General features: G+C 29.4%; 3 protein-coding genes across 5 annotated transcripts; all 3 read right to left on the bottom strand.

Moving 5' to 3' along the window:
* Positions 1–444: 444 nt before the first annotated feature.
* LOC122850142 lies at positions 445–4,811 on the bottom strand. 3 transcript variants are annotated; one of them, XR_006373625.1, is made up of 6 exons: positions 4,621–4,736; positions 4,393–4,459; positions 4,113–4,290; positions 3,595–4,019; positions 2,327–3,514; positions 2,092–2,161 (listed from the first exon to the last, which is right to left on the bottom strand). XR_006373625.1 is itself a non-coding variant. In XM_044149213.1 (5 exons), the coding sequence occupies exons 2-5, from the start codon at positions 2,146–2,148 to the stop codon at positions 645–647; spliced, it is 1,221 nt and encodes a 406-aa protein (XP_044005148.1). In that variant the 5' UTR covers positions 2,149–2,161; positions 4,621–4,811; the 3' UTR covers positions 445–644. The 3 variants fall into 3 exon arrangements, 2 of the variants coding, with proteins under 2 accessions (XP_044005148.1, XP_044005147.1); XM_044149213.1 differs by lacking the exons at positions 2,327–3,514; positions 3,595–4,019; positions 4,113–4,290; positions 4,393–4,459 and adding exons at positions 445–1,196; positions 1,283–1,707; positions 1,803–1,983 and having other exon boundaries at positions 2,086–2,161; positions 4,621–4,811; XM_044149212.1 differs by lacking the exons at positions 3,595–4,019; positions 4,113–4,290; positions 4,393–4,459; positions 4,621–4,736 and adding exons at positions 445–1,196; positions 1,283–1,707; positions 1,803–1,983 and having other exon boundaries at positions 2,086–2,161.
* A 12-nt stretch (positions 4,812–4,823) lies between these two features.
* On the bottom strand, positions 4,824–7,654 carry LOC122850157 (RING finger and CHY zinc finger domain-containing protein 1). Its single transcript, XM_044149228.1, has 6 exons — positions 7,026–7,654; positions 6,631–6,948; positions 6,382–6,566; positions 6,211–6,304; positions 6,038–6,128; positions 4,824–5,958 (listed from the first exon to the last, which is right to left on the bottom strand). Exons 1-6 carry the CDS (start codon positions 7,155–7,157, stop codon positions 5,765–5,767), a joined length of 1,014 nt encoding a protein of 337 aa, XP_044005163.1. The 5' UTR covers positions 7,158–7,654; the 3' UTR covers positions 4,824–5,764.
* A 511-nt stretch (positions 7,655–8,165) lies between these two features.
* Positions 8,166–23,496, bottom strand: LOC122850074 (E3 ubiquitin-protein ligase HERC2). The gene is made up of 3 exons (XM_044149077.1): positions 23,067–23,496; positions 8,498–22,990; positions 8,166–8,415 (listed from the first exon to the last, which is right to left on the bottom strand). The coding sequence occupies exons 2-3, from the start codon at positions 22,979–22,981 to the stop codon at positions 8,182–8,184; spliced, it is 14,718 nt and encodes a 4,905-aa protein (XP_044005012.1). The 5' UTR covers positions 22,982–22,990; positions 23,067–23,496; the 3' UTR covers positions 8,166–8,181.
* Positions 23,497–23,870: the final 374 nt, after the last annotated feature.

Here is a 23,870-nt window from a genome sequence, read left to right on the forward strand (position 1 = left end):
TCTTTTAAAATAACAAATAATTCTTTAAAAATAAACATTTATTTTTTTTTTTTCAGTCAAAATAGATAATAGTTAGATAACATGACCTATTAATTCAAGATGACACAAGTGGGTGTGTTTTGTTGTATATTACAACAATTTACATGACTTTAAATTATATATGTAAATTGCTAGTATTTATTATATTTTTGCTAGTATTTACAACAATGTACATGACTTAGCAAAGTAAATTTTTACAAAATATTATATCTCTTGTAAAAATTGACAAATTAATGATATGTTAAATTTTACATCTAGCCAAAAGATTTAAAAAAGAAAAAAAGTTAAAAAATACTGGATGAAAATAAATTGATAAAGTTTTAACATATTGAAAGTAGTACATTATTTATTCGAAAAAAAAAAAAAAAAATTATTTTTTTTACATTAAATAAAACAATCAAATTATGACAATAAAATTTTCCAATATTTATTGAAAATAATTAGTACAATGTATTATATAATTAATTTAATTTTCAATTAAATTAATTGAACTGTAAATTTTTAATTTTTGAAAAAAAAAAAATGTGGTTTACAGTTTTTTAAAGTAATAATAATATTAAACTGAATATTTATATGATGCATTGAAAATAATTATCATGAAGTTATTATTCTTCAAATGAACTAACGAACGATACTGTTGGGTTCGTGAAAAATTCAGTAATATCATTATTAACTTTAAAAGAAATCCATACAGTTAACAATAGCTCAGAGTTTCTTTTTAATTCGATGACTTCTTTGACAACTTCAACAGTTGCTTTAGTATTTTCAATCTGGAGAATTTTTAAATTTGGTAAATTTTTAACAAGTTTAATCACTGAGCTATTAGTGATTTGAGTGCAATTCGATATGTTCAAGTTTACTATTGTGTTGTTAGACAAACATTGAATTGACTGATCAGTGATGGATTTATTTTCTGTATCCATTTCCATTAAACCAAGACTAAAGTCTTCTAATTGATTCAACTTATTAAGTGCAATTAAACCTTTATCCGTTATATTTGAACCACATACATGTAAAAATTTTAAATTTTTAGAATTATTGGTAAGATTTATGATTAACTCATCTGTAACACCATAATCCAATTCGATTGTTGCAGTCTCGAGATTCTTCATATTGCCAATGACAGCCATTAGAGCTTCAGTTTCTGGAGATAATATCTGAAAGATAAATAATTTGTTATGAATTATTGAGAATCCAAAAAAAAGTTTTTATATTGTAATAGTTGTAAAATTTATATACTTACAGAAGAAACTAATCCAACTAGTTTGTCTTCTTGATCACATGAAATGACTAAAGTTTTCAAGGTTTCACGAACTTGTTCCAATGACTTAACCAAAGTCATTGGTAAAGATGAGTTGTCACGTTGCCAATAAATGATTAATGTTTCGAGATGACTCATGTTAGAAAAAACATCATCAAAATCTTTACTTTCCACTTCGTTCAATCTTATTAAAAGTGACGTCAGATTTAAACAATAAAATTTGACCAATGGCATTATTCGAGAAGAAGGATAATTATATAAATCAAGCTCCGTCAAATTACATCCACAGAGATTTATCATATATTTTAAATCATCTTCTCGACTTTCAAATGATTCAGTGGTTTGTCGAGAAAAAATATATGTTGTAAAGCCGGAATCAACAAAATCATTTTTCCAATTTTGGCAAACTAAAAAAATAAAAATTATTATTATAAAATTATTTAAGAATTTTTTTTTTTTTTCAAAATTATACTGTTAATTTGTATTGACTTTTATTACTTACTTATTTCAAGTCTTGGTTGACTTGCAAATAGTGGCTGCATGCGTATCATGCGCATTTTGCGCTGTTCTAAAAATTGTCTTTGTTTTTCACTCAACATTTGTTTACGTTCCGTATCATATTTACCATTACTTGCACCACGTGGATGCAAATCATTTATAGTTATTTTGGTTGATGAGTTGTTCTATAAAATAACATGAATTAATTATTTAATTTAATTAATAACAAGAAATTACAGCAACTAAAACTTCATTATAAAAAAACATTATTAATATTCAGTACTTACTTCTTCTTTTGAAATCGCCTGGAACTTTTCAATCCATTGATTCTCAATTGCAACAGTCTCCATATTTCAGGTTATTCTATAAAAAAAAAATTAATGGATTATTCAATCAATACCAAATTATTAATTATTAATTATTTATTATTTCATTCAATTAATAAAAGGTTCATTAAACTTTTAAAAACCTTAAATAAATATAGAAAATTGAATGAAAAATAATCGATAAAATGTTTGCACTGCATACCTCTTTTCTTTGCACGTTGATAAGATCGTGTGTGATCGCTAGAAAATCCACGTTGAGAATGAACAAGAAAAAACGTGTCTACGATGCCCACTACTCAGCCGTAGTATTGGTAGCATTGGTAGCATTGGTAGCATTGGTAGCGTTGGTAGCATAATGGTATATCAAGAAGGGAAAATCATGGTATAAATTTTAAATAATTTGATTATTTAAGTTTTAATTATATTGACTCAAAATCACTTATAGTTTTTTGTAAATTATAAACTATTCTTAATTATTAATTTATTTTATTAATATTTGTGCAAAAAAAATTAAAAGCACAATTGAGTTAAAAGCCAGTCAAAGTATTTTTTAATATTATAAGGCAAGAAATAACAACTGGATGAAAATAAATGGATAAAGTAGTACATTATTTATTCGAAAAAAAAAAAAAAAAAAATTATTTTCTTTACATTAAATAAAACAATCAAATTATGACAATATAATTTTCCAATATTTATTGAAAATAATTAGTACAATGTATTATATAATTAATTTAATTTTCAATTAAATTAATTGAACTGTGAATTTTTAATTTTTGAAAAAAAAATATGCTGCATTGAAAAATACAAGCAAAGACAATAATTAATATAAAGTATATTATTTTTCAAATGAACTATCGAACGATACTGTTCGGTTCGTGAAATATTCAGTAATATCATCATTAATTTCAAAAGAAACCATTACAGTTAACAACAGTTCAGAGTTTCTTTTCAATTCGATGATTTCTTTGACAACGTCAATAGTTGCTTTAGTATTTTCAATACGGAGAATTTTTAAATTTGGTAAATTTTTAACAAGTTCAATGACTGAGCTATTAGTAACTTGAATGCATTCTGATATGTCCAAGTATACTATTGTGTTGTTAGACAAACATTGAATTGACTGATCAGTGATGGATTTATTTTCTGTACCTGTTGCCCTTAAGCCAAGATTAAAGTCTTTTAATTGATTCAACTTATTAAGTGCAATTAAACCTTTATCAGTTATTTTTGAACCATATACATGTAAAAATCTCAAATTTTTAGAATTATTGGCAAGATTTATGATTAACTCATCTGTAACACTATAATCCAATTCGATTGTTGCAGTCTCGAGATTCTTCATATTGCCAATGACAGCCATTAGAGCTTCAGTTTCTGGAGATAATGTCTGAAAGATGAATAATTTATTATGAATTATTGAGAATCATTTTTTTTATATTGTAATAGTTGTAAAATTTATATACTTACAGAAGAAATTGATCCAACTCGTTCGTCTTCTGGATCACATGAAATGACTAAAAATTTCAAGGTTTCACGAACTTGTTCCAATGACTTGACCAAAGTCATTGGTAAAAATGAGTTGTCACGTTGCCAACGAATTACTAATTTTTCAAGATGACTCATGTTAGAAAAAACATTATTAAAATCTTTACTTTCCACTTCTTTAAATCTTATTGTAAGTGACGACAGATTTAAACATTTTGATTTAATCAATGGCATTATTCGAGAAGAAGGATACCTATATAAATCAAGCTTCGTCAAATTATATCCACAGAGTTTTATCATATATTTTAAATCATCTTCTCGACTTTCAAATGATTCAGTGGATTGTCGAAAAAAATTATATGTTGTAAAGCCGGAATCAACAAAATCATTATTCCAATTTTGGCAAACTAAAAAAATAAAAATGATTATTATAAAATTATTTAAGAATTTTTTTTTTTTCAAAATTATACTGTTAATTTGTATTGACTTTTATTACTTACTTATTTCAAGTCTTGGTTGACTTGCAAATAGTGGCTGCATGCGTATCATGCGCATTTTGCGCTGTTCTAAAAATTGTCTTCGTCTTTCATTCAACATTTGTTTACGTTCCGTATCATTACCATAACTTGGACCACGTGGATGCAAATCATTTTTAGTTATCTTGGTTGATGAATTGTTCTATAAAATAACATTAATAAATTATTTTATTTAATTAATAACAAAAAATTACAGCAACTAAAACACCATAATGAAAAAACATTATTAATATGCAATACTTACTTCTTCTTTTGAAATCGCCTGGAACTTTTCAACCCAATGAGTCTCAATTGCCATATCTCAGGTTATTCTATGAAAAAAAAAAAATCAATGGATTATTCAATCAATACCAAATTATTAATTATTTATTATTTCATTCAATTAATAAAAGGTTCATTAAACTTTTAAAAACCTTAAATAAATATAGAAAATTGAATGAAAAATAATCGATAAAATGTTTGCACTGCATACCTCTTTTTTTGCACGTTAATAAAATCGTGTGTGATCGTTAGAAAATCCACGTTGAGAATGAACAAGAAAAAACGTGTCTACGATGCCCACTCCCCAGCCGTAGCATTGGTAGCAATTGGTAGCGTTGGTAGCATGGTATATCAAGAAGGGAAAACCATGGTATAAATTTTTAAAGGTAAATAAACAAAATACAAATAATTTGATTATTTAATTTTAATTATTGACTCAAAATCACTTATAAGTTTTTTCAAATATAAACTAATTATTCTTAATTATTAATTTATTTCATTAATTTTCGTGCTAAAAAATTAAAAGCACAATTGCACATCTTTTTTATTTTTTTTTTTTTTACATATTTAAAAAGAATGTTGACAATAAAGTAGCAGAAAAATCTACAAACGGAAGTTTAATCAAAAATTTGATTTTTAAAATTATTGTACAGTGATTAAATATAAAAAAAAAAACAACAAGTGTTTTTATCAAATTGTCACACACAATAGGTGCCTTAAACATTTGTCTTTTTATATTTTAATTAATTTCCTTTATCAATAATTATTAGGAATGATGGTTACAAAAATATACCATTATCAAAAAAAAAAAAAAAAAAAATGGCATTAACTGCTTTGATAAATGCTGATTTGATTTTTAAAAAAAACCAATTACTATTTTTTGTAAAAGAAAATTAATATAATAAATTTATCAAATTTATTTTTCATTTATCAACATGCCACATTTGTCAATTATTTTTTTAGACTAATAACAAAATGATAATCTCTTTCTCTTTTTAATTTTCTAAATAATAATTATAACAATATTTAATATCAACAAAAAAGAAAATAATATCAGCTTATTTACATTCGTCTTTTTAAAATCTACAAGATCATTTTATTTTTATTTTTCAATAATAATTAAAAGGAAATAAAGTTTTTTAATATTATTGGAATTACATGATTAAAAAAATAATAATAATAATCACACAAATTGTGAATGATATTGTCAATATAGAAGAAAAAAAAAAAATTAATTAAAATTATTAATTTATAAATTTTCTAATACATACTTTGATAAGCGAGTATTTGTCTTAAATTTCATGATTTTGTTTTAATGCGACAGTCTCGATATCATCAACTAAAAAAATTGTTAATTAATCAGATTCTGTTTGTTGATTATCGTCTGTAACTCCACTACATCCAGCAACTTCTTCATCAATCGTTTCAGCAGCTTGTTCATCTGTTGGTTCTGTTGGTTCAATTGCTTCTGTTGGATCAGCTGTTTCAATTGATTCTGTAGCATCTGTTGATTCTGTTGAATCAGATGCTTCTTGTGCATCTAAATCAGCTAAAAATTAACAAAAAAAAAACACCAGTCAATCATCAATTAAAAATTTTAAACACGTACTGATCAATAGTATTATTACCAGGACATGGTGATCCTTTGATTCTGCAAGTATTATAACTTCCACAGTGTAAACACTTCAAACCAACAACATGGAATTTCACAGTAGATTCCTAGATAAAAAAACAATATAAATATCATTAATACTATCTATATTTTAATGATAATAATAATTATTTATTTATAACAATTTACCTCGTGGCAATCTTTGCATAAAATTTCAGCTTTATACAGTTTGTACTCAAGTGGCATTGGTGTAAGTGATACTTCTTGATCAAGATATCTCCATCTATTTTATAAATAATTATCATCAATTAATAACACAAAAAACAAGTTAATAATATTATTAAAAAATTAAATAATTACAGATCTGTCATGTCAAGTAATGAGACTTGACATGTTGGGCAAGCATAGTGACCAGAATGTAAAAGTTCCTCAAAACAAATTCGATGTAACAAATGTCCACAATCAGGAATGTGACATGGTATACGACTTGTGTGTATATCATCAAGACACACTGGACAATTTGAGTGTGATACATTTTCAACACACTGAAAAAAAATTAAATATTAATTAGCTAATTGATTAAATATTATTCATCATCATGGGTCTTACTTTGTGTCCATTTTTAAGTTGTACTGGCAGGCACATGTTACATGTTGCACAATGAAAAAATCTATCACGTCCACCAACTCTACATATACCACATCCATCACAATGATATTGACTTTTATCATCATCATCAAATAAATTACATTCAAGACATGTGTAATTACCAAAACGTACATTACAATTTTGACATGTTGCTTGTACTGGTTGACGTGTATCACAAACAACACAAATTAATTCAGTAACTTCTTTACGATTTACACTGTGAGTTTCTTGTTCATCATGACAAAATCTACATGTATAAACTTTGTTACAGCATGGTGTCTAGAAAAAGGATTAAAAATTATATTATATATTGATTTTTTCATGATTTATTTAGTCAATATTTTAATTATTCTTACAACAAATTTTGATTTTCTTTTGTAATGATCGCAGCCATAATGTGGTACCTCGTTATCTTCATCATCAGATTTTATATTCTTATCAATACCATCAACACTATCACTTGCCACTTTTTCTTCTTCTTTATCCATTTTTTTTTACTCTTATATTTTCCAAGTTAATTTATAATAATAATAAAACGAAAAAATTTCACTTTTTGTTGGACGTTTGATTTGTTCGATCAATTAACATGGTCTCGATTACTTTTTTTTTTTTTTATTTTATTTATTTTAGTATTCAGCAACTAGTGCATATTGCACATATGAATACCAATTTGTCACACACAAAATAAGTTCAATTTTTATCTATCAAAATAACACTTGAAAAATAATTAATTAATTGTAAATAAAAATAAATAATATATTTATTATTATTTTGATGTTAATAAAATAAAGAGAAAAAAAATATAAAATGAGTGGATTGTTTTCAATTAAACATTATTATTATTAAATGTTTTGGGATTAATTGAGTGTAATAAAATTATTTATCGAGTATATTTATTTATGGTTAATTGGTTATTTTAATCATTCTTAAGGGTGGTGTCCACTAAAATTTAAAGCAAGTTTTCTCTCTCTCTCTCTCTTGGCGCACTGTCCTTGGTAAAATAATCATCATCATCATTAAAAATCATCATTGGAGCTCCAGTAGAAACGTCATTAAAAAGAAAATGGCTGAATATTGGCGCCAGTTTTTTAAATGACCACCGACAATAATCAATAATTCCAAAAAAAGAACTTTATTGTTGTTGTAATATATATACAGATATTTATTTCAATCATTTTTTTTTTTTTTTTCTTTACTATTGCCACCTACTTCGTACATTTATTTTCAAAAAAAAAAAAAAAACGTTTATAAATACTTAATCGTAAAAAATTGTTAACAAAATAATAATTAAATATGAACAATGTGTTTTTCTTATTTTTAATTTCTTTATCATAGAAATATTATTTTTCCAAGCGCAATAAATATTTTTTTATTTTTCGTGCTTTTGAACTATGAAAAATTAGATAAAAATTAATAAATAAAATAATAAATGAGTAACAATTATTTTTAAGCGACATTAATTATTTTATAATATAAATTTTGTAATTTTTTTTTTAAATTTAATTAATTTATTTAGAGAGACGTGTGCTCTTCACTAGCCAAGCTATCAGTGTCATCAGTATCAGAATTAGTAGCAGCCTGAACTCTGGCATACTCATCAGTATCAATACTTTTACAAAAATGAATTGCATATTTTAATTTTTGTTGTAACACTGATTTACATGAGTATCTTGGCATTTTCAGTAGGAAAAAACAAGTGTAACTCTCTGGCAAAAAATGATCTGGTGGATTGTACTTGTCCATGACCTAGAAAATTAATTAAATTACCATTAAAGTATTATAGAAAATCTAGATAAATAAATATAAAATTAAAATAATAGATAATAACCTGTAGAACAAAATCTCTTCCACGAAAATCATTAATTGTTCTTGGTAAACGTGTTCGTCCCCAGACAAATCGAAGAAACAATGATCTCTCTTGATTTGAAAATTCTTCCATGACTTCCCAAAACCACTGGGCAAGTGGAGAAGTTGCCTCAAGGCCTTTGTAAGTGGCAACTGATTTTAAAAGACCCAAAGGAATATCAGGACTTCCACAAACCATTGTTTCCAATTCACTACCACTGAACAATGCCAAAAGTGGAACAGGTACTACTTTTGACATACCCTCACGTACTGATTTTATTTGTGTATCAAATTCAGACAAACGATAATTCAATGCAAGCTTAACATACTCATGTCTATTGTCTAATGTTATTTTACGATATCTATTTGACAGTGGTACATCATGTCCAACAGCTGATGGTGTTGAAAATGGCATTTCAAGTGTTTGAAATACTTTTTCATCAGGATCCATGTCTCTTATACAAAGTAAACCAGGTACATAATCTCTATCAACTTCAGTTAAATCAGCTGGTGTCATTGGTATACCTGCAAGTTGTTTCCATACTGGTTCAGCTAAATTTAAACTCAATGGACTACCTGTTCTTATGGCAATACCCATTAAAATACCAAGAAATTGAAACATATTCAAGTGTAAAGTTGATTTAGCCATTGGATTTAATAAAAAGCAATCTCTATTTGTACCATTATCATCACGACCATTTGGTGTTGGTATAAATAATGGCAATGAGCCATTTTGTAATTCATCACACATTTCAGCAATACTTTCACTGTAACCACCTCCACAATCATCAACACTTTCACCAACAAATTTTACTTTCCATACACGATGTGGTAAAAATAATACATCTTGTGTTAACAATGATAATTTACTAACCATTTGCCCAAAAACAGATTTAATACCATCAGGTCCAGCAAGACCACCTTTGCTTCTTGCACGTTTAACTTGTATTCTATTTAATTCAATAACTGGACCATGTTGTCTATCACGAATCATTGTTGCTTGTACAACTTTTCTAAATGTTGCTTCTTTAATACTGTAGACAAGCAGGGATGCTAATTTATTAAGGCCAATATTTCCAGATACTGGAAACATGACAAGTGAAGGACAAAGTAATTCAGCAAAATGATGTAGTAAAACTAATCGATTATGCAATGCTGAAAATGGTAAATCTTTGACAATGTCATATTCCATTGGTGTTGTTGCTGGTAAACGACTTTGTGTTGCTTTTGTTGTACTCCATGCAAGTGTATGAGCACTACCACAAGCAACTCTAGTTATTTTTTTACCTTGAAGTGCATGAACAAGTCTTGGTCGTTGAAGGGCACTAGTTGTTCCATCACCAAGTTGACCCTCATCATTATCACCCCAAGTAAATACTTCACCTTTATCTGAACAAGCAACACAATGCAATGAGCCAGTTGCAATTGATATAATTTTTTTACCCTGTAATGCAGCAACTTTTCTTGGTCTTCGTACATGATCATCTGTACCATGACCCAATCGATGATAGTCACCTTTTCCCCATGTATAAACAGCACCTGATCTTGTTAATGCAACTGAAAATTGACTTCCACACTCGACTTTAAATACACCAAGTCCAGCAAGTGATTCAATTTTCATTGGTATTTTACAACCGTCACTTCCACCACGACCTAATTTTCCATAATCACCATCACCCCAACTCCAAACATTATCATCATCAGTGACACAAAGTGTTTGTGCATCACCACTACCACAAGCAACATCTACAACTTTATAATCTTGTAATGCTGTTACTATTTTTGGTTTTGTTTGATCATCACTATCACCATGTCCAAGTCTACCATATCTACCTTTTCCCCAAATATATAATAAACCAGTACAACTTATTGCAGCACTGTGATGTCCACCACAAGCAATATCAATAATATCAGTTCCTAATAATGTCTCAATGAGTTTTGGTCGATCATAAGATACTCTATTACCATGTCCAAGTTTACCATCATCCCCTTCACCCCAAGAATAAACATGTCCTTCTGATGACAATGCTAGACAATGTTTACCACCAGAATTAACAGCTATTTTTTTAATAAATACATGTTGAATTGATTCAATGAGAGTTGGTACCATAACTGAATCAACTCCACCAATACCAAGTCTACCAACAGCACCATAACCAGTTGCATATATTTTACCATCAGCTGTTACAGCAAATAATGTTTGTTCACCACCAGCAAGTTGAATTGGTCGTAGTGCTGATAAACTTTCACATGGTGATGGTAATTTAACTTTTGCACCTTCAAGACCACCTAATTGACCACGATGATTATGTCCCCAGCCGTAAATTGCACCTGAACCATCCCAAGATAATGTCCAATCTTCTGGTCTACGATTTAACCACATTAACAATTGTTGATCATGTTCACGTTTAAAAAAATTATGATTTTCATGAGCTTTTGCAATGTCAGTTATACTTGTACTATTTGAATTATTATTACTAGCAATTGTTGTTATAGTTGTTGTTATACTACAACTACTGCTTGTATTACTGTTACAAATATTTTCTACTACTGCATCATTTTCATTATTTTCTGTGATAACCATTTCATTTATTCGCTTGGCAACATCAGTACAAAATGATTTTGGTAATTGTGTTCTATTAATAAGTGTCTTAGCAACTCTAGCTGCTACACAATATCTTTTAAACCAAGACCATTTGTGAATTTCTGAACAACATGGCATTGAGTCTAGTTCAAGATCACAAGCAAGAGCAACAAGTACTTTAAAAAAATCACTATGCATTAGCTGTTTACCACCACGTACAGCTGGATCTTCATACTCATATTGTCGTAATAATGCTTGTGGTAATGAGCCAAGTAATGAAGCAAGTGCTTGACAATCATTTCGCATACCTTGAGCACCATTTGCATAAACAACTTGTAATTTTTGTAATGCCCAAATTCTTTGTTGTGCAGATAATACTGACAATTGACTACATTGTGCAAGTGTACAAGCAAGACGACTGATTATATTTTTATCTGTTGAATTAATAATGAGACTATTGTCAAGAAGACACTCAGCAAGAGCAATTGATGGCTGTGATAAAACAGCACGATCAGATCCAAGTTCATGTGGTGATAGTATTGCTAGTATTGGATGAACAGCAAAACGCCAACCCCAGCCATTAACAGAACCATCTGATGAAAATCTCCAAAATATTTCATCACCTTGAATACGAAGCTCAGTTGCCCATTCACTCCATTCACGACCAGATTTAATTGCAACAACTCTACTTGCACTATCCATTATTGTCAATAAATCATGACGTCTTTCAGTTGAACATTGACGATCAAATTCAATACGTAATGCTTCAGCACCTGGTATCTTAACGTGTCCTGTCAATGTTGTATCGTCAATATATGGATGTGGTGTTTCTTGAACAACTGATTGTGGTACATTATTTGTACAATTTGAATTTGTTGTTGTATCTTCAAGTTCAGTAACACATAATTCTAATAACATATTTTTAATTTTTGAATTATATTTTGCTAATAAAATTAAAGTTGATGATATTGTTTCTTTTCCACCTTCGTCAATTCTATTGGCAACAGCTAATTTTAATAAATCAGCAAGCATTCTTGCGTCTTCTTCAGTTAATTGTGATGTAAATTCATCAAGACCAGGTTCATTACCTGTTCCTTCACCAACAACTTGTGCATTTGATGTTAATGTTGCAGCAATAACACTCATTGCTGCACTTGCTGACATTTTAGATGTTTTTGATGATAAACTTGCTGAACTTGACATTGATGGAAATATTGTAGCTGATGGATAATCTTCAAGTGCTGGTGTTGCTCTTGGACTTGCTATTGGTTGAACTTCTGATGTACTTGCTGGTGCTTCACCACCACCTTGTGCAATTTCACCGACATTTTGATAAACCTCATTGACTGATGGTGTTGGAGTTTCTGATTGTGGTGTAATAATATCTTGTTTATCTTCAAGTGATGTATGACTTTTTAATGACATAACTATTGCTTTTCTTGCTTGTATTATATAAAGAGCATTTAATACATGTTGAAGAGCTTGTTGTTTGGCAACATTACTCTCCAATGATAATATAATACTTGACAATGATGGTCGTGATATTTTATCATTAACAGATGAACTATTTGATGAATCAGTTGTATCTTTAAATCCAAGAAATGCTTGACCAAGTGGATCTTTAGCTGTTGTAAATGTAACTGGTTCTTGATTATTTGTAATTGGTTGATCAATCAATAACCAAGCAACACTGTGACTCGAGCCACATGCAACTCTATTAACTTTAATATCTTCAAGTCCATGAACTAATGATGGTTTTCTATTGACAATTGTTGTTCCATTTCCTTGTTGACCATGATCATTATCACCCCAGGCATATACTTGTCCAGTATCAGTTACAGCCAATGAATGTAGTGCTCCAACAGCAACATCTGTTACTTTTTTACCTCGTAAACCTTCGATAATTGTTGGTTTTCTAACATGTTGATCATTACCATGACCAAGACGATAATAATCACCTTTTCCCCATGTCCAAACTTCACCATATTTAGTTAATGCCAATGAAAATTGTGCACCACATTCAATTCGTACAACACCAAGTCCATTTAATCGATCAACAAGAAGTGGTGTATAACATCCTCCACTTCCACCTCTTCCAAGTTTACCAAAATCACCATCACCCCATGAATAAACTGAGCCATCTTCAGTTAATGCAAGTGTTTGTGCATCTTTACTACCACATGCAACTTGTATGACTCTTTGGCCAATCAATGCCTCAACTAGCTTTGGTTTTAATTGTGTTGCAGTATCACCATGACCAAGACGACCATATTCACCAAGTCCCCATGTATACAATTGTCCGTTACTTGATATTGCAGCAGAATGACTAGATCCACAAGCAATATCACGAATTCTTTTTGATTTAAATGCCTCAATTAAACGTGGTTTATCCAATGACAGTCTATTGCCATGTCCAAGCTTACCATCTTCACCCTCACCCCATGAAAATACTTTACTGTCTTGTGTCAATGCAAGAGCATATGTACCACCCGAATGAACAGCAACTTTTTTAATAACATATTGACTTAAAAATGGTATTAATTTTGGCTCATAAACATTATTATTATCACCAAGACCAAGACGTCCATTTGTTCCTTCACCACATGCATATAATTTACCTTCTTGTGTTACAATAAATAGTGTCTTGCTACCACCAGCAATATGAAGTGGTTTTAATCTTGTCAATACATCACTATATACTGGTAATTTAATTTTAGAACCTTTTAAACCACCAAGTTGATCTTTGTCATTTAGACCCCAAACATAAACAGCTGTATGTTGATATTGATTTGTTGTATTACCAGTAGCATTTCCATTTCTTTGTGTTATCATTTGTTCTTGTACTGTTTCCCAATCAGATGCTAAAAATGACACTGACGTTGCTAATTGATTTTCAAATAATTTTTTTTTTCCAATAATATCTAAACTATGAATTTTACAATCAATACCACCATTACGACATTGTTTTATTGCAATTTCAATACATGGATAATATTCACGCATATTTTGTATTAGTGTTACATTTTCATCTGTATTTTTAACAGTTATTGTTGCTAGCTCAATTAAATTATTAAATGAATTACCAGCATTTACAGAAATAACTGATGGCATGTAGCTACTGTCTTGTGGATTTACTGTAATTTTTAGTGATTCAATAAGAACACAAGGTAACATTTCTAATCTTATCCAATGTTTACCACGTGAACCACAACTTTGCCAGTATTTATCTGATTTATCAACGAGTCTTGTTGCCCAACTGTCTCTTGATGATACACTCAATGTTCTTATGCATTTTGACCAGTCATCAATTAATGATGATTCAGTAATATCTTGTCGATGATATCTACCTGGTTTACCAGCATATACAGCTGCTGAACCAGGCTCAGCAATACGATTAAAACCATGACGATGTCCACGTTTTGTATAAAAACAATTTTCACAAAGATTATAATTATCACAAATTTTACATTTAAATCTTGAGCCAGATATTGGTGATAAATTACAAAAATTACATGATACAGCATGATGACAAGATGGTAATCTTTCCATTTCCATAATACAACCAGTCCAATTTGTTTGTTGTGGAAAATCAACCGAAACATCTTTATCATTATTTATTATTCCAGTTATAATACCAATACTTGCATGATTTACAGAGCCCCATTTATATTTTGGCATTGCAACAGATGCTTTAACTTTAACTTTATCACCAACTTTTAAAGCTGGTGGTCCTGGCAATGATGGTGGATGACCCAACAATTCAATATGAATAAATCTAACCCAATAAGTACCGTCTTTATGTTGCCATGCAACTTGAACATTTAAATCATGTAAACCTTCTGCATCAATTTTAACAACTTGACCAATATCACCATACTCAACTTCTTCATAACTTTTGCAGCATCTAACAAGCATACCTGCAGTGACATTGTCTCTGACATAAATAGCATACTCGTCAAATGAGAGAAAATCTGATCGTTTCATATATACTGGTGGTGGTGGAGGTGGCGGTGGTGGTAGTGCTAGTGGTGCTAGTGGTGAAGATTGTAATAATGATGCAGCTGGTACAACTGCTGCTGCTGATGATGTTGTTGTTGGTGGTGTTGTTGGTGCTTGAATTGATGTAACATCTTCAGGATCATCACTTATAAATTCTGAATCACTATCTGAATCATCTGAACTTGGTGGAACTTCATCAATTTCAGAAAATACAGCATCAGCTTTTTCAAGTAACCAAGCAACAACTGTTTCTGGTGTTATATCATCAGTACCTAAATTTTTAATAGCATATTCAACTGATTTTTTATTAAAACCCATTTCAATGAGTTGTGTAATTATTGGATTTATATTTTTATTAATATTATTTTGACGACAATGTCTTTTTTGACTTGATGTCATTGATGCCATTGAATAATCTGAATTTGGTGTAACTGGTCCAGAACCACCACTTTGATGAATTGGAATGTGACGTAATTCAGATGCTAAATATTGTGATATTGCAAGTGCAACTCTTTCAAGTTCTTCAGGTTTGTATATTGGCTTTAATGGTTGTGGTTTAATTGCTCGTGAAAGAAGTTCTTGAAATAGTGTTTTTGGATGATGATTTTCATCTGTATCATCAGCAGTATCATCACTTCTTTCAATTTGTCTAAGTAAAACTTGACGTAATCTCATTTGATAATTTAATAATGTTTTACCGGCATTTAATGCTGCAAGTTGTATTTGTTGTGTACGTAAAATTGATGAATTAACAACACCAGCAATAACTGGTATACCACCTGGACGACGATAATTCATTCTACTGTGTCCTAATAATATATTTGTCCATGCTCCCAATAATTGATCAGTCATTGGTAATCTTTCTAAATGAAATTTATTATCAATACAATTAACATTTGCAAATGGTACCTTAGTACGTGCACCAGATTGATTTTGCATTTGTAATATTAATTTTGAATTATTTGTAAATTTACAAACAACACCAGCTTCATCATCAATTTTTACTGTTTTACCAATTCGTAATCGTTCATCAAGACCACCAACAACAACAAGTGTTGCAATAACATTTTGTTGAATATTGGTACTGTGTTCGCCACCATTTTCATTCATTTGTATATGAAAAAGTGGACCATCACTAAGTAAATCTGAAGCAAGTGATAATTTTGATGATAAAAATGAATTTAATTCAATTTGCCATTCTGTACACATGTGTAAATCTCTTATAAGACCAATTAGTTCTTCAGCAAGTGTTGAACTGTGTGATGCTGTTATTGATACACGACATTTATTTGCATGTAATTCACCAGTTAAACCAGCACTACAACTCAATGATATTTGACCAAGTAATTTAAATATTTTCAATAAAAATTGTCTCATTTTTTGTGAATCTTCAGACCATGAACAGACAACTGTTTTTAATAATCTAATAGCTATTATTTGTTTTGTAATATTAATTTCTTTTTCATCAGCAACAATACTTAATAAAAAATCAATCCAAGCTGTTGTACTTAATGCTTGACAAATAATTGATGAATTTGATATTGTTTTTAATAAACCAAGTGTTGCCCAAGTTTCATGATATTCTTTTGCTAATTGTGTTTGTATACTTGAATCATTATTTCTACATGATGTTGATATTATTCCACGTATTGTTGATGTTAAAATTGTAACTGCTGATTTTTGTATTCCACCAGCATTTGTATTACACGAAAGTAGTAAAATTTTTAATAAATTTGTTGATGCATTTTTAAGATAAGTTGTTGGATGTACATCACATGAAAATTGTTGATTTATTTTACTTGAATTTATTGGTGTTTCAATGTCTGAATCATTTTCTGGTGGTGTTGGTGTATCAGCTAATTTTAAATCATATTTACCTTCTTTTCCCATTCTATAAGAATTTGTCGTACAATTATCCCACTGTACTCTGATCCATCCATCTTCACCAAGTTCACCAATGACTCTTCCTTTACCAGGTGGTGTACCATCTTGTTCACCCCATTTCCAATCATTTCCACGTACAACTTTTGTACCAATTTTCATTAGTGCAGCAAGTTCAGCACCACTCATTTGTACTGCTGGTGGTCTACTTTTTTCAATAACATCTTCATAAATGGCTGTAACATCTTGTTTAATATCTTCTGGTTCACCAGCAACTGGTGTTGTATTTGTTGTGTTACTTGTTGTATTAACAAATGGTCCAATTTGTCGTAGCAATGTTAAAATACTAGATATCAATCCAGAATTTATTAAAAGACTCATTTCATTTGCATGATGATGATTTGTCAACATACCAAGTATTGCCAAGATAAATCTAGCTCTTGGTAATTTTCTTAGCCAAGTATAAGTACCCTGATTTAGACTACTTTTAACTTTACTCTCTTTGTATGGTGATTCTGCTTGAATAATATATTTTCTCAATGATTTAATTGCCCATGATGTTATTTTTTCTTCTGCAATTATTATTTTAGCACGTTGATATGGTGTTACCAGTTGAATATTACTCAATGAATGAGTTGCTGTTATTTTGTTATTTTGTAAATCATGATAGTCAAGTGTCAAACCAAGCCAACCATTTAATAATGAATATTTAACAGATGTTATTAAGCTTTCTTTGTTTAATAATTGACAAAGCATATTTATTCCATTTTCACGCATTTTAACTCGTTGAATTTGACAGTACATAGCACGTCTTAAATTCTCAACATTACCACCCTCTTCACTGACACAAAATTTAACAATTTCATTCATTAATTTTTTTTCATCTTGATGTAATATTTTTGTTTTTAAATTAATCATCATTGAATCAATTGTAATATTTTTTTTACTACTAATATTAACTTGTGATGATGACGATGATGATGTCGTTGCTGATGATGATGTTGATAAATTTAATTGCTCTTTTGGAAGTACAGTATCTTGTATATTTTTATTGATTTTATTACGACTATTTTGTATTGATGTGTTGACAATATCATCAAGTTTTGCTGGTACAATTGTGTCTTTATTTTTTTTACTCAATCTAATATTTTTTATAACACTCATAACAGCTCTCTTAAATCTTGGTACTGTATATAATAATTTTAATTTTTGAAAACCTTTTGTTTCATTACTCGTAGCTGGTCTAACTTCGTACAATAAAAAATGACATTTTTCTAAAACAGGAGCACAAATTTCTTTGTAACTTTTATTTTGTTGTTGACGTGTTCTAATTAAATTCCATTTTGTTTGATGAATTAATTTAATAATATCAACAAACCATTTAGCATCATCTTCTGGTAATCCATGATCAATTAATCCAATTATTTGTTCACCAATATTAAGATGTTTTATAATAACAGCCATTAATAATCTACTTACTTCTCCAATTGGATGATCACCACTAAAATCAACATGTGACAATAGATTATTTAATTTACTATATTTATCAATAATTGATAAAAATGTTTGTACATGTGTATTTGTTTTATGATACTCAGCTAATGCTTGAATAAATGTTGTTGATTTATCAGCAATAAATTTTTTCGATTGTGAATCTTTTGTTGTTGGCATTAGCGGTGAATAAATATCTGAATCAGTTGGTGAATTTGCTGGTGTTGAATTGTTACTTCTTGCTTCACATTTTTCTTCTTCATATGGATTTGGTGGTTGTAATATTTGTAGACCACCTTGAAGAAATTGACTATCAAGCCATTTACGTGCTTCTTCTTCAGCTGGTAATAATGGCATACTTTGACGCATTCTTCTAGCATGAAAACCAAGACTAAAACTTAATGCTCTTTCAGTATCAAGTAGCGAAAGACATATATCAATTATTGGTATTGTAAATTGTATTGAATTATCTGGTTCTGATTGACAATAATAACCAACAAAACATGATTCCATTGCAGCTGTATTTATCTGTGAATTTGTTGATGATAAATTATTTTTACTTAAATTACAAGATATATCTCGACCAAGTGTATAACGATGAAACATTTCAAGATTACAAGAACCTTCATGACAATAATCTTGTACATCATAAACACGATTATTAATAACAACCCATAAACCACCATCACGATTATGATTTTCTAAATCAGCCCAACGTATTAATATTGGCTCTTCATTTTGTACAATTTGTTTTGTACAACAACTATTTACAATTGTTGCTGAATTACATTGTCCTGATAAATTAATATTTGTTGATTGTTGTGGTGCAATTATACCAGGCCATGATAAATCATCAGCATCATTTTTTTCAATTGTCGGTGCAAAACGATTAAATTTATCAAGTACATCTAGAACTGGTGCAAGTGTATCCATCCAATTAATATTGTCCAATAAAATTGGAATATCAATTTGCAATAATACCAGGCATACAACAAGTTCAGGAAATAAATTATTAATTATATCATTTTTTAAAATTGTCGTTACCATGACAAAATGCTTGACACTTATACTAGATATATCACAAGCAATTCTAAGTGTTTCATTAACATGATCACATATTTGTGTTATATATTTTTTAAACAATGATTCAACACCAATTAATTCACTATCATTTTTGTCATTTGTTGATTTATACATTTGAGCTATTAATAATCGTTGCCATCGTAGCAACAAATTAATACTTGGTGAATTATATGTATCAGATTTATTATCATCATTTTTATCATCAATTAAATCATCATTGTCATGTCGTAATTGTTCAAGTTTTGATTGTGTTATACAAGAACCATTTTTAATTAATTGTTTGACTAGTTGTAGTAATGATATTGTTATATTATGTTGTTGTTGTTTTTCTGAATTCAATTCTTTGACTTGTTTTGTTTTTGGTAAAACTGCTGTTTCTTTTTCATCTGATATATCAATAATTTCAATGTCAATTGCTGCTTTTAATGCATGCTCAAGACCACCATCAGCCATTAAACTTGATACCAATAAATCAGCCATAAATTGTTGACCTTTATTGTAATAAGATTGATGATTATTATTATCAGTTGTTTCATCAATTTTTAATTTTGAATTTGGTAAAAATTCTGATAATGTTTTAGCTCTTTCATTTGCTGTTGGTAATAATACACTCCAGCCAGTTTGTAATACAGCTTGTGCGGCTTCTTGAATTGTTGCTAAAATACCAGCTCCACTTGCTAAACTAACACACTGATTTTTAAGTGAATCAAGTAGACTTGGAATACCACAAGTTGCTGATAATCCAACAGTTTTTGGATCAATTTTTTGTGAAATAATAGCATGTAATTGTAGTCGAAGAAGATTAAGTGTAGCAACAGCAAGACATTCACGATCTTGTGTTGGTGGTCGAGTACTTGGTAGACCTTCACATGATTTTGTAAGAAGTACATCAAGTAATTTAAAAGTTTCTTCACAAATATCAACGACAAATGGCACTCGAGATGCAACAGACCAAGTTGACAATGACCATGCAAAACTTTGTGTTGGTCCACAAACAAGACCAATTACATTTTTATTAGTTAATGCAACACACAGTGATGGTTTTGGCACAGTAAAACCAAGTGCTGGATCAATTTGACCATAATCATTACGACCCCAACCATAAACTTGCTGATCTTCAGTTAAAGCAAGTACCAAAACACTGCCAACTGATAATTCTTTAATTTTTTTATCTTTAAGTGCCTCAACTAACTTTGGATATCTCGTGTGTTCTTCATCACCATGACCAAGACGATAAGTACTTCCTTTTCCCCAAGTATAAACTTCACCATCAGCAGTTAATGCAGCTGAAAATTGACCACCACAATAAACCTTAACGACATTAATATCCAGCAATTCTTCAATCATTTTAGGTACTTTAGAACCATCAGATCCACCTCTTCCTAATTTTCCATAATCACCATCACCCCATGAAAATACAATTCCCCGTGCTGTTACACATAATGTTTGTGAATCACCAGATCCACAAGCAACATGAACAACAACATAGCCCTTCAATTCAACAACAAGTGTTGGCACCAATGTGTCATCACAATTACCATGTCCAAGTCTACCATAAATACCTCTTCCCCATGTATACAATTCACCAGATGCAGTTAAACACGCTGAATATGTACTACCACATGCAATAAATACAACAGATTTTTTATTTAATGCTTCAATTATTTTTGGTTGATCATATGAAACAGTATCACCATGGCCAAGTCTACCACCATCACCATTACCCCATGAAAATGTTATATCTTCTTCAGTCAATGCCATATAATGTTTACCATCTGCATGTGATGCAATCATTTTTACAGTATAATGCTCAAATGTATCAATTTTTTGTGGATATTGTGTCTCTGATCCATAATGCATCATGTATACTTGACCACTTTGTGTTAGAATCATTAATGCACGTTCAGTACAACACAATTGTTTAACACCTAAATCACTTATTGCATCACAATAAAATGGTGATGTACCATTGCCAAATTTAACACCACCCCAGGCAAATACCTCTTGATATGTTTGACTTTGTTGTTGATTTTTAAAATAACTTGAATGAGTTTGTATTGGTGGTAAATATGGTGTTGATAAACGACTTAAATTACACATTATAATAATTGCTGCTTTACGTAAATCAACAGCAATAATATCATCATCTGGTAAATTTAAATATTTAAGTAATACTTCACATGGACCAGGTATTATTTGTCTATCACATTTTTTAATTTTTAATGATGGTATTGAATTTAGTCTTTTTAATAATGGTACTAATGGTGCTGATGAGCCAGATGGTATAACACGATTATCTTGATTTTTATTATTTCTTTCATTAATTTGAAATAATAAAATAACTGAATCAAGAAAACTTGATAATGTACCACGTTGAATAACAAGCTCAAGTAATAAACAAAGTGCAGTATGTTGATCAGATACTGGCACTTGGCACCATGATATATTACTTGATAAATCACCCGTTACAATTTGACGTAAAAATTTTGTTGATTTATCAACGACTTCAAGCCATACTTGTGATACACTATTTTCTTCAAATAATGTTGCTTCTGGTAGTGATTGTAATGTTTCTAATGATTCAGTTAATATTTCACTGCAAAATTCAATATCTTCACCTGATCGCCAGGCACGACGTAAATAAGCAAATGAAAAATTAAGGGCAGCACGTGTACCAACTTTAGCAAGACCAACAGCTGCTTCATTATTTGTTTTAGTTATTTTAGATGTTTTATTTGTTAATGATGATGATGATGCTGATGATGGGGGTGATGTTGATGATGATGCTTGTGCTTTAGATGATGTTGAAATTGAATTAACAACAGTTGCTGATTTAGTTGTATTAATAGTTGTTTTTTTTTTATTGTTGTCATGTATTTTTTGTCTAGATAAGGCAGTGAAATATCTTCTAGCAATAACTAATCTTTGTCGTAGTCTTGTTGATGACAATGTACTATTAGCAACTTGATTTGATAATATTGCTTGTTCTTTTATTAATGAATCCATACAATCATTCCAATCTTTAATTGATGGTTTATCTTCCCACAGCCAACGATCAATTATTGTTTGTGCTGGTATCAATTGTGATTTATCAGCAAGTGACATTCTCGTTGCTTCTTCTTCATCTAACTTTTGACATGGTAAACAATTACAACCACTTGATGGACCACATATTCCATCGCAACAGAGACATGTTAGTGCTAAATGATGACAGTAATAATGTCCATTTTGACTTTTTTTTGATATAATACCAGCTGAATTAAATAAACCATCAAAAAAACTACCAACAATTTCTCCATCACGTACCATACCATTCCATAATTCAGCAAGACGATCACGTCTTAAAAAATTTTGTAAATCTGTTTTTAGCCATTTTGCATCAAATCGTGCCTCTGGCCTAACAATAACTACATTTGATTGTCCACTCATTTTAATAATCTGTAAATTAATTAATATCATTACAAAATTAATTATCAATGATGATGATGATAAAAATAACAAATAAAATATTTACCTTTTCATTTCATTCTATTTTTATATCACTTACTTAATTGTTAATTTTTAATTCAATTTATTTGTCATTTAATAAATTAAATAATTAACTTTTTGGTTTTTTAATTAGTCTAAGTACATTGGAATATTTATTTTTGACATTTTATTATTGTTTGTGATGTTGTTATTATATTTATTAATTTTACGACACGCGCAGATTGATGAAGACTTGAAGATAATAATATTGGCAGAGTAGTAGCTTTATAATTAAGATATACTACTAATATTTTATCAATGACATGTAGTCAACAGAGTATTGTTTAATAATGTCATATAATTATTGATAATTTTTTTAATTTTATTTATTTTATTACACCTGGCTAACTTGATTCCCGGTGGTGGTGTCAAATGTCAATGGATCTACACACACTCACACACACACACAACACACAGCTGATATTTGTTTATTATTTTTCTAAACAAAAATTATAAAATAACAACTTGTACAAATTAATTAATTAATATTGACATTAAGATTTATAAATAATCATTATTTATAAAAGTAATAATAATTAATTTTAATTGTATTTTAATTTTGTTTAATAATTATTTATTTATTTACACTTTTTTTTTTTTGCCAATTCATTGCACGGTGGACACACCGCTTTATTTTTTTTTTTCGTCGCCGTAAGGGTCGGTTTTCACTCACCGCAACTCACAACTTTTTTAGGCGCCATTATTGTTTACATTCTGTCAAATTTAAAACATGTGGTGATTGTTTTTGACACTTGGCTAAAAAAAACTGTTAATATTTTTTCGTAAATAT

This window comes from Aphidius gifuensis, linkage group LG2 (assembly GCF_014905175.1).
Source record: "Aphidius gifuensis isolate YNYX2018 linkage group LG2, ASM1490517v1, whole genome shotgun sequence".
Lineage (NCBI taxonomy): Eukaryota > Metazoa > Arthropoda > Insecta > Hymenoptera > Braconidae > Aphidius > Aphidius gifuensis.